Below are 16551 nucleotides of genomic sequence, written 5' to 3' on the forward strand. Positions count from 1 at the left end.
GGCCAATAGTAAATATGCAGTACTTTGTAGCGCATTGTAACTTCAGTGAAGCCAGAACACTGAGCCTGTGGTGCTTGCACCTTACTTTTCCGACGCAGAACTTTGGAAATCATGATTTGTCCGTGTGAAAACGTCGGGGATGATGTGAAGTCTTTTATCACCGTTTTCTGGGTCACAGTCAGCGTCTGTTTCCTGGTTGTTCACGGACAGGAAGGTAAGATTAAATAAAAACAAAACTCTAACTTATACGTTGACGGTTTACATTAAATTCTTGAGGAGAGACTTTATGTCAAGTATCTCGTTATCGCACCACTCATGCTAAAATTTAGCATTGACGAGCAACCAAAACTGAATCATTTCCCTTTAGTTTTAAGTTCATTGCATACATTTTAATGGAGTGACTTTGGTTTAAGATTGTTCGTTTAAGTCACCTACAGTTTTTTAAATCCTCTTTTGCACCTTTTCACTTCATATAGTCACTATATTTACATACGACATCTGCCTTAACATTTTTCCTTTATAATACAATTGAAATGGTCTGACAGTTAGCATGTCTCCTGAATTTTTGATAAGTAAAGACATCTCTTGCAGTTGGTATAGGTTGTCATTTCCTTTTTCTCAGTGTGAATATAATATATACAGTTTATTCAGTGACAAAGTGAAAAGATCCTGCAAAACAAAACATCAAACAGAACAACCACAAACACAGAGGTGGAGGTTTGGTACAGTCAGTGTGGTCAGGTTTTTGTTTTTCTTTTAATTATCTATTGTCTTATCTGTTATCTACTCTCATATAGTTTACTGTATATTCATAAAAGAGTAGTACACATGTACACAGTGTAGACACAATATAAAGCAATATATAGTAAATCTACTTATATACTGTACACACACACTCATACAGAGCTTTTCAGTTGTAGTGAATATTAAGGGGTGGGTCAAAATATCGAGTTGGCGTTATATCGTCGTCCTTCCACGCGCAACACGATAACCGATACACCAGGGCAAATATCGGTGTTTTAATCAACAAATGAAAGCGCTCTAAACAGTCCCTGCCAGCTTCACTCGCCGGGTGTTGCCTCTTCTCACGAGGGACTTTACAGCGAGATAATGGTGGAGAAATCTACGTCAAGATGCTCCATCCACGTTCAATATATAAACTTTATGCACTTTGTTCTCTACGTTGTGAATAAATGAAGAAATCCCAACTTTTCACAGATGTTTAGTTTTCTTCAGTTAGACAGATATCGTGCTGTATCGCGATATGATTGGTATCGTGGACCACGTATCGTATCGTGAGGTACTCTGTGATTCACACCCCGAGTCAATATACTAGTAACACTTGTAATGCCAGTTCATTTCAAAGTTAGTTACGGCATAATAAATAAGGCGTAAGAAAATAATGATACATTCAAGTATCACAAAATTTCGTGACCGATTCTGGTCAAAATCATTGGATTGGATAACGGAAAGCAGGGCAGAAGTGTGTCAAAACATAATTTTAGAGTAATTATTGTCTTGAATTATACACGTATTCTACAGACTGAAGAGAACATCTTTGTTTCGCACAGTTGTGCATAAATATCACACTGTAATCCTTTTAAATATGGTTTTCAAATGAAATGTGTGAGAATAATGATGTTAAGAATTTTGCTTATCGCAATCGCAATTCCTGTTAAAATAATCGGAATTAGATGTTTTTTTCAAAATCGTTCAGCCTTATCGGACATATAAAAATGTAAAATCTGATACAATCCAAACAACCTATATCACATGCTTCAATATGCACAGCAGTCGTTCTTTTTTGACACTTTAACTAGCTATGCCTGAAACACTCTTCAAACATTCTATTATTATTATTAACCTTATGCAATATATATATATATATATATACATTAGTCTAGCGCTGTATTTAGGTCGGGCGGTGGGGGGTGGGGGCAAATACCGCATATCAAATTGAAGAAGGCGCAAATGTTGACCATGTGAGGTCATGACAGCATTCTTGACATAGTCTTCCCTTGTCCATGTTTACCTACTGATACCAGCTCTGAGCTTACCTTTCCCACGTTTTGTTTGTTTTGTTTTTTTTCCATAACAGGAGTCAAGTCCATGCGCAGCATGAATCATAATGACCATACACCAACCATTTATGGCCTCCACAGACTATGACTCTAAAGATCAGCCACACCACAGAGATGTTTCTGCTTTTGTCTGTCTCTGTGTGGGTTTAGTTTCAGGGTCTGCTATTTATTCTCATTCACTTTTTAACTTGCCAGGAAATGGTAGTTAAACATTTCAACCTCTGTGATGTAACTTTCTGACTGACACACAAACCAGAATATAACAATGTAGTGACAGGTGAACATCCTGTCTGCTCATGAGAACTTGTAAGGACCTGCCAGTAAAGCCTCAAGTGCAAAACAAAGTTTTCTCTGCTCTTCTACCAACCAGTTCAACTTAACTTTTTCAAATTGTTGGACAAGCCAAACAGACTTCCTTAGAATTGGACTGGCCTGGAGAAAAACTGTAGGTGAAGGGGTTCAGTAAACAGCGGGAAGATTATCGGCCACCCAGAACTTCCCTGACATTGCAGCCTCTGTGGCCTCCCAACGGAAGGTGACAGATCCATGCTCTGTTGCCCACAGTTACAGTACGTGACTGTGGCATTTCCAGGGGATCCTTTGGGAATTTGAGTAGGGCCAATGACATCTAAATGTTCAGGGTTTTAGGAGCTGAAGTGCTGTCGGGAAGCAGGGGAACGGCTGGTGCGAGGCAGGATGTGTGCGACACTGAGTAGGTGGAAGGTTATACTCTGGCTTCCCCTCAACAGATCTTTAGGAGCCTTATATGGAAGGACAGGGATGTAGTGTAGACTTGGATGGACACTGGTGCCTTTTTTCTTTCTTTTCTTTTTGCTGTTTTGACCGATCTTTCCCCAATCTTGACTTCTTGGGGGTTTGAATTTCAGCCTGCAGCCCCCGCATCACTTAGCTCTGTCTGACCACTGTGGTAATTGACTAACTTGTTTTTTGTGACCCACGGGAATATTACACCATTTAAATATTTGTGTCTTCTGTTGCAGTTCAAGTGTTAGTCACTGCAACCGTAGGTCAGAGGAAGTGATGAGTCAATGCCCAAAAATGGGCTCTTGGAGACAAATTTGTGGTTAATAAATAAACATTTGTTAAAAAAAACACCCTGTATATACGGTGAAATTAAGTTATAATTAAGCAATTTTGCAGTATATCCAGTGTACATTGTAAGAGCTTATGGAGCCGAGCACTACTCACGCAGTTGTGTCATCTCACAGTTATGATCAGAAGAGTATAAACATGCCTTGGTCTGTTCAGAAAAGACTTATTACTCATACAGAATGTTCTGAATGGGAGCAATAACAAAGCTCTTAATATTGTGTGTATTAAATCAAAGGATATTAACGATGAAACTGCTGGTGTATGATTCTGGCTTTGCTCAAGATTGAGATTAGCTGGCTACTTTGTCTTCTCACAGATGTTTTTGAAGTGAAACAACACTCTGAAGACGTATATCTAACCAGCAGCAGCCTGTAAACAGGGTTGACAGAACACTTTACAAGGATTCTAAAGATTGACTCAGAATGAAAATACAGTCATTGTTAGTTTCAGTCTTCATACACTGCGGGAAAAAACAAATGTCATCACACTATGCACTGCCTGTACTTTGCAAGAATGAGTTGTTTAATTTAAAATCACAAGACTGAACTAATTTGGTCTGAAGACAACTTGTTTTTAAAGGAGTCAATAACTGACACACTTAACTTAAATTCCAGCAGTTATTCTGAAAAAGCAGACGGCAAGTGGTCAGAGTTTCCCTTGGATTTAAATTAGCTAGAAGTGTCCTGCAAGTTTGAATTTCCCGTTGAACTGTGATTTCAGGTGATGGCTGTGGGCGCACACTGCTGGGGACAGAGTCTGGCACTTTGGCCTCTCAGAACTATCCAGGGACATACCCGAGTAACACTCGATGTACATGGAGGCTCCGTGTGCCAGAAGGCCACACGCTGCAACTGCTGTTTGGGGATTTTGACGTTGAGAGCAGTCCGGGTTGCAGCAATGGCTCTCTTGTGATCACGGACAAAAGCGGGGAGCTCAGTCTGGGTAAGTTTGTTCACCAGGAACTTTAAAAACCTTTCAGGCATATGGCCAAACATATATGCTCTCGTGTCTTATGTGTATTGTGTACCCATCACTCTTTTCTGAAATACTCACTTAAGGCCTTTTCAGACATAAAACGTGGGTCATTTGTGAAGATTTGGGTCCAGACATTTTCTGGAGTTTGTCATTTACATGTGATGAATTGCATGAGAAGCATTCACAACATCAGCAGAATCCCTGGGGGATCTGAGCAAAGGAGTGTTGTCTGGTTTGAGCATGCAGTCAGCAGGACAGTAGCCCATTCACTCACTGTGGACTCTCCAAAGTTTCTCTTGCATTCACACGCGACGTCACTCAGAGATTAAACCAGGGAGCTGGTTGGTGAAACTCAAGAGTGACTTCTGTCGACATTTGCGTTTGCACATACAACAATAATCTCTTGAGAATCTCTGGAGTTGAGTGCATACTTGAAGGCAACGGAATAGACTTCTTATGTTCCATGTCATTAATGATGCCCTGCCTGCCATGACTGTCGAAGACACACAGCAAGGCATGCCTTTCCATTGACATACTGACAAAGGAGGCCAACCTAATTTCGCAACATGCAAACGCACATTTTGAAACCAGGTGTATCAAGTCGTGTCTTGAGGGTATGAAAGTTTGACAACACACCAAAATGAAGACTGAGAGGTTCAGAAGACAGAAATGTCCTGTGACTGTCCACCAAATGTATCGGGTGATTTTGTTCTTTGCTTTTTCTGCCTGTATTTACAAGTGACAATAAACTGTACATGCTGTTTATGACACGTTATTCTTTGGGCCATAACCTTCAGAAAATGTAATGAAAGTCAAGTTATGCTGCTCACAGACTTATGCAGGAAAAAAACATAACCTCTCTGATGGAGGTGATTATCCATTTTAAACTTGTTAGTGTGTCACTAAGTTGATGCATTCAACTCAAGATGTCATTGTTGGAAATGCGTTGTGTGTTTTTCTTCAAAGAAATGTGTGCAAACAAATGTGTTGTATTTGTGTTTGTGTGCTTTTAGAAATGTAGTTTGTGGGTCTGCATGTTACAGGTCCAGTGTGTGGGAAACTTGACGCATCACAGAGGAATATTACTCTAAAAAGCAATGAAGTGACAGTAACTTTTAAGTCGGGCCCACATCGCTCTGGACGAGGTTTTCTGCTGTCCTATGCCTCAGATCAGTATCCAGGTATGAGAGTCACCTGCACACACTGATGATGTAGTTGCGTAGTTATTTGATGTTCATTGGAAACTGTTTTATTGTCCATGCAGAATACGTGTATACTGTATATAAACATTTTCAGTTGCAACTACATTTCTAAAAATGTAATTTGCAAGTTTAAACTGGTGTTATTTAAACACTGACATCTGAGTGAAAATGTGTGTGTGAGTTAGTGTGCACTCATGTTGTTGTGTAGTGTACATATGTGTAGTTGTGAGCGCATGAGTCACTGCTTATTGGCATTCATCCTCCATCACTATCTTTGCTCTGGCGTGTTTGCTCAGAGAGCAGGAGTCAGACGCCTTCTCTCAGGCTGAATGGAATGAGGCCTCAGGCTTAAGTCTGTTTCATGGAGGGGCTGGATTTCTTTTCTACCCCCCCTCCTCTGTTAACCACTGCCAGCCCATCCCATCCTGTGCTTGTCCCCGTAAGGCAACTCAGTGCAGAGACTGTGGCTTTACCAACTGTAAAATCCACACATAGAGGGGCTTATTTTTATTCCTGTTTATACAACATGGACCATAATTACATCGTGATATTCAGGGATTAAACTACGCATGTAATCCAAATGTTAAGGTTCCTCGTGTGTGTTATTTTAACGATGGTGTGGAGTTGTTCTGTCTGAATGCTAATCTATATTTGGAGATAGTTTTCCTTTACTCTGCATGAGGAAGTGTGCCCTGCACATTATGTATCATAGTTTCCTGTTTTGCACTGAGTTGTTTATGAAATCTGGCCATGTCTGGAGCTAAGCCCATGTTCAGACATACAAACCACTGTCTGTTAACTGTGATGACACAAAGACCATTCGCTGTAACCGTGAACTGTGACAAAGTCACTGTAACAAAGGACTTAGTCACATCAACAGTGATGACCGATCATCCCCTAATTTAACACACGGAGCATGCTTCACTGTCTCACACAGACTCTGTTTGTTTGTTGTTGAGTGAATGGCAGTCGTTTTATATAAGCCGCAGATACTGGGCCCTGCACTGTACTATTAAAGTCTTTGACTTAAACTTGTCATTATGATGTTACAACTGATTGCAAGGTGTAATGGCAGTAGAAAAATGACACCTTCAATTAAATTATTATTTACTGAATGGGCCAGTCAGATCCAAGATTTTATTTGCCATTTGTACAGGCAAAGTTATTGTGTTTTGTGCCGGCTTCTCAAGTAGTAATAGTAGTGTAATAATAGAACAGAATAAATAATAAGAAAACAAAGTACGCTTTCAAATCTTTACACTTTAAGAGATTATTAGTTATTCATGAAAATGTGCATGTTATATTTTTGTTTCTATTTAAAATCTAACAAAAAGGAGAAAAAGAGCAGAAGTGTTGTTCAATACAATTTTTGTATAGAGAGCAAAGTTTATAAGTGACCACTATAAATGTTGATAGTATAGATTGACTGTTGTGTTTCTCTATGACCAATGCTGGTCCTTTTTGTGTTTAATTAATTCTGATGAGTGATCGTTCTTAACACGTTTCTTTCTTCTCATTTTCACAGATCTTATTTCTTGTTTACAGCGAGGATCTCATTTTAGCTTGCAGCGTGTGAGGTAAGTGGTTGATCTCTACATCCCCTATTATTGAATCTCCTTCAGTAGAAAAATAAGAGTTTCTCACATTTTATCTCAGTGTTTACTGCCCTGCTGGATGTAAGAATGTCGCGGGGGACGTGTGGGGAAACTCTGAACAGGGTTACAGGGATGTAAGTATTCCACCTTTCATTCAAACAAGCTTTCTTAGTTGTTGGGGGGTTTGATTTTGTTTAAGTCTGAAAATGGCCCCACACTTCCTCTCTTTCACAGACCTCAGTGTTGTGCAAGGCTGCTGTCCATGCGGGCGCTGCATCTGACAGTATGGGAGGTCGTGTCACTGTGACTCGTCAGAGAAGCCTTACACTCTATGAATCCACCTTTGCCAATGGGATCCTCTCAAAAATGTGTGTCTGCTGTTATTACGGTCAACAACTCTCCAAACTAGTTTAGTGTATTTCTGATTTGCATTTGATTGTGTATAATTCACTGACCAGTCACTTGTCCTCTGCTCATAGGGGATCATTATCTGAGAAGAAGCTGCTCTTCAGCAGAGGTATGAACCCCTTTAAAATGTTATTGTAAAGTGTTTGAAACACGATATACAGTCAGCTTTTTGCCTCATGGGGTTTACGACAGTGTAAACATGATCAGCAGTAAAGTAATCGAGTAAAATCACTTCCTGTGAACCACTCTGACGACTCCCTCCTTTCCTCTTGTCTCTGTACAGAATGCAACAACATCCTGACTGTCTCTGGTTTTAATGCCTCATCGTTCTGGAATAAAAACAGTCAGGAGCGCAGAATGTCGTTGTCGCCCAGAATCATGGCTTCTAGTCCTGACCTCCTACTCTGGGGGGCAGACAGTAATGACCCCAACCCATGGGTAGAGCTGGAGCTGAGTGATAGAAGCACCATCACAGGTATGTTAAAGATGTAAATATAAAATAAGTATTTAATGTAATGTTATTTTCATCAGTCGATCGTTTTTTAGTTTAATTTTAGTCCTGCATGCACTGTCCTGCTGCTAGAGATCTTCACTAGTACACTACTCTACTTAATGTCCGTTAATCTGCCACTGAGAATAGTCTCCAGTTAATGCACTTTACTCTCATTAACATACGGTTGACTAATATCTGTCGGAAACAGCTGAACAAAGTTTGCGTTTGTGATTTTAAATAAAGGTTTGCATATTCAACAGGAACCAGCATGTTCAAGGTTGATGGACACAAACAGAAAAATAGAAATATCTCTGACCTAATTGTGTAAATGTTCTCCAGTTTTGTCTGTACATGAAACCACTGTGTATCTTCTCCCTCTCCTCCTTCAGGAATAATAACAGTAGGATCAAATGAGTACTACACAAAATCGTTCAGCCTTGTTTGTAGCAAAGACCGAAAGAGTTGGAAGCTTTACAAAGATGCTTCCAGCAAAGAAAAGAAGGTATGTTTTGCAGTTGACTCTGATGTTCTCAAGAACTGGTTTCCTACTGATGGTGTTCTCTGTAAATAAGTAACTTGGTTGTTATGGTTCCCAGGTGTTTCAGGCCTATACCGATGGTCACCTCAGAGTTCTCAACAGCCTGTTTCCTCCTGTGGTGGCTCGGTTTGTTCGGCTACAGGCACAGACCTGGCATGGTAGAGCTTCAGCTCAGGTCCAGGTCTTGGGTTGTCCTGTTGCAAAGGTCACGTCCAAGTCTCGCACAGCCGGAGGTGGGCATTAGATACCATCTGATTTATCCAGAGTAAACCTCATCTCTTTGCAGCATTGTTTTAGCTAGTTGATCATTCCTGAGCTTACAATTGTCTGTGCTGCTACATGTCCAACAGAATCTCCGTCCGTTAAAGTCAACATGGGAACACCGCACCCAAACTCCTCTTCATCCCCCACAGAGAGCCCAGTGTTAGTGGAGACAAGACCGAGTATGAATAATCGTCCTCTCCCTTGTTTGTATCTACACTGTGAAGATTAATACCTGTCTGTTTGAGCACAGATACTTGTCACATTCGTAAAAACAATCCAAGATCACCTTCAACACTGTGTACATTGCAATTAACTGCATTCCTTCCTCGTTCTCGTACAGCTGTTTACTCACTCTGACACTTGTGCTTCCATAGGCATCAGTCAACCAGTAATAGTGGCAGTGGGAGTGGTCCTGGGGTTGATAATGTGTGGCAGTTGTTTGTTGGCTGGAATCTGGTGGAAAAGAAGGTACAATAGTTAATATATACTGTTTTATACATCTTGCACTTTGATTAAAGAGGCTTTTGCAACATATGTACTGAAATATCTTATCATGTTTGATCAAGACCATAACATAACAAAGATGTTTTTATATTTGTATAATATATACTCATTTTTTAACTCATATTTCTAATGATTAGCTGATTTTAGCTCAATATCGATGCACCAGCAGTCAAAGCCTGATTCAGAAATGATGCCTAGTGTGTGCAGTACTGAAATACTTTGTGTACATTTCTTCCCCGCAGAAAGAAAGATTCACAAATAAAGTATTCTCTACCCAAAAGTAAGTCAAGTTACTATTTAAAAATGTTCGGTAATCTTCAGTAAAATGTCTCATCAAAAACCCTCTGACTCTGAGTGTCTATGTGTCATGTAGGTTGTCAGAGTTTCCAGGCAAAAAGTCTTCCGTGTCCACCATCCGAGCTTATATCCTACCCACTGGAGCGAAATGTCCACGACCATCTACCGAGCCCCCCTCTCAATGGTGAGAATTCATGGAAACATTTCATTGATTCGTTTGTGCGGGAATCACAGCAACTCTTGTTTGTGCTGCCCTTATGCTACTTTTTTCCATAGCTCATTTCGAGAATACTGGTTCTTTTCCCTCCTTTATTTTCCCCATTCTGACTGTCCCTGACCTCAGGGGTCAGTTTGAGGGGCTCATGCCAGGCCTGACAGGCAAACAGCTCTCTCTACGAGATAGCCATTCTTTCCCCTGGCTCAGCCCATCACCCTGTCACAGTATAAACATTCCTTTCTTTGGTCCACAGAGCCTCTCTGAAAGAGACCCTTTAATTGGAGCTTGATAAAGAGTGCTCAGCTTGCTCCCCGCCACCACCCCCACCAGTCTCCTCTCTGCCTACCCGTCCCCTCTCCTGGCAAGTGGGGCCCTTCAATGAGAGGTCCAGTGATTAACAGGCCACAGGGTCAATGCTAAGACAAAATATCTCCCTCACTAAAGTGGGTCTAATTAAAATAGTTCCTGCTCCGGCTCCCTGTGGGCTCTTGACTAGGTGCAGGCCTCCCACACCATAGCCTTCTAAAAGGAAGAGTGGTGATGGTGGCCAAACTGGGGGCTCCATATTCGCGTCATGTCAAACTGTTATTGAGTAAAGAAAGAAGCATTTTCCTGAGATCCCAGCACAAGATGCTAATAAGCACTTAGAAGGGTTTTCAATACTGCTACTGTGCAGTACAGTTCAGTGTTTTGCTCTTCCCTGCACAGCCCAACCTACACATATATTCAGTCATGTTGACAAGTAAATAAATAGCAATAGCTAAAAATTAAAGAATTGGGGACAGATCAATACAATCAAAAAAAGCTGTGCTTATTTGTATCTTGTGTCTCAGTGAGTTAGTTTAGCTTAGCAAAAAGACAGGTAATGAGTAACAGTGAGCTCTTTGTTGTGATAACAAATCTGCTTCCAAAGTCACACAATGGTTTAATAAGATAAAAAGCAGTGTCAAAATGAATAATAATTTGGAGTGATGTAGCATGTTCAAGGTACCCCAGGCCAATTTACAGACTTTGAGTGTAAACACATTAGTCTGACTAAATCGAGTCTTAGTCGGACTAACATTCCTGGGTAATGCGATTCATAGTCCGATTATTCCTGTATGTTTACGCGTTTGACCCGGAAGTAGAAGGAGACGATGTGTAAACTGCAGTACTGTTGCCAGAAATCATATGGTGGTAACCACATCTAATCTGTATCACAATTAACATGTACAGCAGGTATGGTTTTCTGATTTCAGCTTATGTTTGGTGTGCCAGTGTTTGTTGTATCTCCAGTGAAAAGAAATACAGTCTGACTCATCTGCATTCATCCTTTCACTCACCCCAGACTATGCAGAGCCTGCTGTAGGACAAAAGGTCGGGTCAACATTTAGACGCTCCTCAGATGAGGGCTACACCACCCCCTTCATCCTGACCCATTATGACACTCCGGGCAACCTGCCAGAGTATGCTGAGCCACTTCCTCCAGAACCGGAGTATGCCACTCCGTTCAGTGAGCAGCCGTGTGAGCCCAACCTGCCAATGGGGATGCTTCACAACAGAGCGCACAGACATCCTGTGTCGGCACCTGCGTCTGGTGCCAAGACAACATCCAGCCACACTCAGTACGACTGCCCCTCACACAGGATGCTATCAAACGGCTACTGCACTCCGGCACCACATGCCAATGGCCCTCGACCAAGCAGCACAGTCTATGCCGATCCCAAGTCATGTAACTCTTTACTGATGAACCACACATATGAGGAGCCCTTGTGAGCGCAGCCACAGAATAAGACTCTGTTGAGCTAAACTGTGAATTGGGACCAGGCAGCCACTTTAGTTGTGGACCCTAAACTGCCCAGTGTTGTCCAGAGTGTCCTCATGCCTCAAGGAGCTGTACTTTCACTGAGGAATCACTTTGGTCTGCTGTGCATATGCAGGGGTACAGAATAGTCCAAGAACTGTGGACAGTTGTATTATAAAAATATTCTGAATGCACAGAAAAAACATCCAGGTTGGGTCTCAGAGATACTGTTTATTGATGTATTAAGTAATCACAATCGGCACTTTCAGAAAACACATACAGAAACGTATGCTTCAGTCTATTTAACAGGTTAATACAAAAAAGTGTTACTTGAACTCACAAAACATTGTATTCACAATGTGCAATTTCAATGTGTTTTGCACAAGAAAATGGTACACTGTAACAAAGTGGTAAAGATGTTGCTGTGATTTTATATAACCACTAGGTGGCTCTGTTTGAACATCTAACAATACAGCATGAACTTGGCTGCTGCTTCGTATTCCTGTGATTAAGTTCATTCATTTTAACATTTAAAGTTAACAGATAAGTGTTTGGATTAAATTATAACAAAGAGTGGCATAACAGGCAAAGTTGTCCCATTACCAAGAATGAGGACATCACATGGACTAATTTCCTCATGACTAAATCTGCTGTAGTGTCCTCAAGCAAGACTCATAACTCCTCAAACAAACTTTAGTATTGTTCTCATTAAATCTTGAATCTTACAAGAAACAAAGCAAAGATAGTTATTTAAACTTAAATGACATTGATGTTTTCCACACATGGCCTTAAGAGTAAAAATACAAAACAGATTTGTATTTGAGATAGAAATTTATATTTTCCTCTATTACAACGACTTTTATATACATGGTCAGGTGGTATAGATGCATTATATCTGAAATTGTTCAAACATTTTTTTCATTTCTGGAATTTAATTTTTTGGGGCCTTTTTGTGATTTTGTATTTAAATAAAGCAAAGAAAATACAACTGTTGGATAAGGCACAATAAACAAGCTGAAAAACTGAAGAACTAAAAAGGGTTTGTGCTTTGAGAGATATATATAGATACACACATACACTATTTTTTCATTTCAGTCTACATATTAGTGCAATATCAGATTATCCAAATTTCAGAGTAATAGATTGTATTCCATACAAATCATTTCAACACTTAAAATATACTCTGCTTCGATATCCCCATGGACGTGAATGAATCCTCCACCATTTGCTGAGAGCCTCTCAGTTGTGCGTCACACTTTCCTCTGCTGCTACCGCCTCACCCTCCTCCTCCTCCTCCTCCTCTTCTTCCTCCCTTCCCTCGGTGGAATAGTGCACCAAAGTCTGGTGTCTGTTCCTAGATGGGGCATCTTTAAAACGCTGGCCACAGTCTTCACATGCATACTGAAGCCCCTCTCTTTTACTGCCATGGTTTCTTGCCTCAGCAGTCAGTGCAGGAGTATCTCTGGCATTTGCAGCTAAATGCGAGACAATATCTGAGCTGTTTGATGCATTTCGGCCGATGCTGGCAGGGGGAAAAGTCCTGGGATACCCAGATGAATAACCAGTGCCTGCTGCTCCACGATGGGAACTCCCACCTTCAACTTCTCCAGCGTGTTCAGAGGTAAGCCCGTGAACTGTGCGGTAGTGGAAGCGGATTCCAGAACGGTTGGAGAAGCCTTTCCCACAAATGCTGCAGATGAAGGGCCTCTCTCCTGTATGGATTCGAGTATGGATCTTGAGAGCTCCCGACTGGGTGAAACACTTCCCACAGTGGCTGCAGCGGTAAGGCTTCTCTCCAGTATGGGTCCTCTGGTGGGCTCGGACACCTGCAAGATGGGGGAACCCCCTGCCACAAAATCCACAAGAGTATGGCCTTTCTCCTGTGTGAATCCGCCTGTGGATCTTCAGAGCCCCCGACTGGCTAAAACTCTTGCCGCAGTCGGAGCAAGTGTAGGGCCGGGCTCCAGTGTGCACATTGAGGTGGATGCGGAGGTTGCTGTGCGAGTTGAAGGCCCTGCCACACTCCGTGCAGAGAAAGCCGGATGGTTTGTGGGAATGCTCGGATCGCTGGTGCTGCAGGAGCTGGGACGGTCTTGAGAAGGAGGCAGAGCAGTGCATACAGGGATGGAGTGACAGAGGGTTCGCAGCCATCCTACCCCTCTCCTCTTGCTGCTGTGCTTGTCTGTGCGGATGGTGGACAACCTGGGAACAGGTAGGAAAGGAGCACTGACAGGGAAAGCAGGGAAAGGGACCAGGGAGCTGTGAAGAATGAGATTGGGCAAGCTGAGGGCAGGAAAAACAAGACGTTAAAGGGCAATGGTGGTGATGGAAATGATGATGATGGGCGTGGGCGTGAGAAAATGGGGAGTCTGAGCTGTCCTGACTGCTCAGTATCTGGAGGCTGCGGTGGCAACACAAGCAGGGAAATGTGGAGAGACTGGATAATGAGCCAGATGAAGCTCGGGATGGATGACTCCCTGATTTTGCAGGTTGGCTTGGAGTCTGTCCAGCTGGATCCTCAATCTGCAGCCGGCTGGATGCCCTGCTCTCCAACGCGGATGAGGTGGTGCCATGTTGTTCGGTGGTGTCTGGTAGGCACATGCTGAGGCTCACTGGAGCAGTACTGGAGAGATCTTTGGGTCGACATGGCGCACCTGAGCCTGACTGTGAGGACAACGATTGTCTCGGTTTTAAAGTCTCAAAGGAGGGTGGGGAGGTGGAATAGGGGCAGCATGGGCAGGCACAGGCATGATGCACATCTAAAAACATGAAGGAAACATTAAATTGGAGTACAAATAGAAATATAGAAAGAAGATAACTGAAGTAATTGTTGTTTTCAACACTGACCTTCTCTTCTATCTCTGGCCTCTCCTTTCCTCTGTTGTGTCCCAGACTGGGTGTGTCGGCCTGGCTCTGCCTGGCTCTTGTCTTGACCAGGTGGAGGGCGGTGTTGCAGAGGCTCAGGTGAAGCACCTTTGTACCCCAGTGCAACACCACCCATTCCCCATGCTGCATTTAGCACATCTGACTGATCCTTGGAAGAGTTTCCAGATGTCATAAGGTCACCAATGAACTGATGCATCTCCATCCAGGAGCACGGAACATGCTGCATGAAGCACAGAAAGCACGAGTCGATACGCCTGCTACTTTTTTTTTTTTTACAGATTTTAACTCCATAGCACGACAAAGTCCAGTGTGTAAGAATTAATGAATTAATGTTGAGACTGCAGATTATAATACACAGCTCACCAACCTCTTTTTAGAAGCGTTACAGGGTTGGGAATCACAGCATACCTCACGATGCACAGTCCATGATACCAATAATATCGCAATACAACAATTGATGATCAATATATTGCAAGACAATCATATAGTGATACATCATGATATCGGTCTAACTGAAGAAAACAAAACTTAAAAACATGAAAAGTTAAGAGCAGGATTTCTCTATTTATTCACAACATATAGAACAAAGTGTATAAAGTCTATGTATTGAACATGGATGGGGCATCTCAATGTAGCTTTCTCTGTCATTATCACGCTGTAAACTCCCTCTTCTTCAACCAGGTAACTTTGGCCCAAGTTTCCCTCATTCATTTGAGCAGCACCCCCACCCCTACTATTGACAACTGAAAAGCACTATGAGTGTATGTACAGCATACAAGTGGATTTTAGCGCTTTATTTTGTATCTACACTTGGCTCAATGTGTGATATCCTTTTACGAATATCTAATACAGATATTTTGACCCACCCATAGAAAGAATGTTTTGTCTCATAATTTGTGTTGTCGCTTCAAAACATAACACTCTACCTCACATGTGTCAAAATGGTGGCCCAGGGGCCACATGTGGCCCGCCCACCACTGAGACAGAATATAAGACTAAATGTACAGTATTTGCCGGCAATATTTTTATAATAGTAATAAGACATTTGGTTGTAATCATTGCTTTATTAAATGTATTACACTCGACATAAAATTACATATATTTAAGCTGTTTTAATCACAATTATCCACGTCATTATTTTCTAAATTTTCAATTTAATTCTCCGTTTTTGTGCATCATAAATATGTTTTTATTGTGAATCATTTTATATCAAAACACAAAGCACTTTTACTTTGCAATTCTGTCTAATATAATGAATATATTATATTGCCCACCGGCTACTAAATAGCTGTTTTTTCCACTTAATTTCCTCTATTTCGCCCGCTTGACCAGACTATATGCTCATTGGCCCCCAGGTCAATTGAGTTTGACACGCCTGCTCTAGCTGGTTTGTCCCGTCTGGGCTGCGAGTAAAAGACTTTAAAAAAAAAAAAATAAAAATCAAACAAATTTTATTTTGAAGTGATTACACACAATACACCCTCCTAAATATTGCACACTGGACCTTTAAAATGTAAAATAATACATACTCAAGAATAAACACATTTATTTGTATTTTTTGTATTCTTCACACCCTCATTCCCTTTACATTTTATTTTAATGTACAATTAGTGTGAAATAGATCAAAACGAGAACAGACAGACCACTGTAACGTTAAACCATGTCAGCGGAATCAAATAACAGCGTCACATACTTACAATGTCGGCAGACTTTTCTTTGTCCATGAATAGAAGCACACGCTAATGTTAGACGCAAAACGACAGCTGAGCTTTACATATACGATCTCAATAACTTGAAGAGACTACTGTAAAACAACCGTAGCAACAAAAATGCGATATTTCCATGACACAAACCTCTACTGTAATCTAATTTTTCTTCCTCTAACCCCGAGACTCCATACGTTGCCTCTGATTGGCTGACTGTGAGAAGTCTCCTCTAATCCTGACCAATCACCACGCGTCTAGCTCAACCTAAGCCAATCAGATGCGGGAAGGGGGAGGCTCTTTTTTTCCCTTTTCCGTTAGACACGTCACCAAGCGGAAACACGTATTAAAAAAAATAAGAGTATGGAATTATTTCAGAATTTATTTATATATATATATTATATTAAGAAAAACAAGCATCCTTGTGTCTTTTTTGTTAACGATAGGTCTAATGCAATTTAGTTTTTTAACATATGTGTTATTTAGGTCCAT

General features: G+C 41.4%; 3 protein-coding genes across 3 annotated transcripts in view; 1 reads left to right on the top strand and 2 right to left on the bottom strand.

Annotated features, from left to right (window-relative positions):
* The window catches only part of LOC122774469 (glucocorticoid modulatory element-binding protein 1-like), a 22025-nt gene extending 12898 nt beyond the window's left edge, over positions 1 to 9127 (bottom strand). Inside the window, exon 1 of the mRNA XM_044033790.1 lies at positions 9022 to 9127. The gene's annotated coding sequence lies outside the window, so the exon portion shown is untranslated. The remainder of the gene's footprint in view (positions 1 to 9021) is intronic.
* si:dkey-34d22.1 (discoidin, CUB and LCCL domain-containing protein 1) lies at positions 11 to 12497 on the top strand. The gene is made up of 15 exons (XM_044033787.1): positions 11 to 214; positions 3915 to 4136; positions 5213 to 5350; positions 6897 to 6948; positions 7028 to 7100; positions 7201 to 7334; positions 7446 to 7483; positions 7658 to 7849; positions 8257 to 8369; positions 8464 to 8638; positions 8756 to 8848; positions 9044 to 9137; positions 9416 to 9453; positions 9547 to 9654; positions 11015 to 12497. Exons 1-15 carry the CDS (start codon positions 112 to 114, stop codon positions 11440 to 11442), a joined length of 2001 nt encoding a protein of 666 aa, XP_043889722.1. The 5' UTR covers positions 11 to 111; the 3' UTR covers positions 11443 to 12497.
* Positions 11682 to 16284, bottom strand: si:ch211-79k12.2 (uncharacterized protein LOC568844 homolog). The gene is made up of 3 exons (XM_044033788.1): positions 16054 to 16284; positions 14318 to 14576; positions 11682 to 14229 (listed from the first exon to the last, which is right to left on the bottom strand). The coding sequence occupies exons 1-3, from the start codon at positions 16078 to 16080 to the stop codon at positions 12710 to 12712; spliced, it is 1806 nt and encodes a 601-aa protein (XP_043889723.1). The 5' UTR covers positions 16081 to 16284; the 3' UTR covers positions 11682 to 12709.
* Positions 16285 to 16551: the final 267 nt, after the last annotated feature.

The sequence above is a fragment of the Solea senegalensis genome, linkage group LG9, assembly GCF_019176455.1.
Source record: "Solea senegalensis isolate Sse05_10M linkage group LG9, IFAPA_SoseM_1, whole genome shotgun sequence".
In the NCBI taxonomy this organism is placed as follows: Eukaryota; Metazoa; Chordata; class Actinopteri; order Pleuronectiformes; family Soleidae; genus Solea; species Solea senegalensis.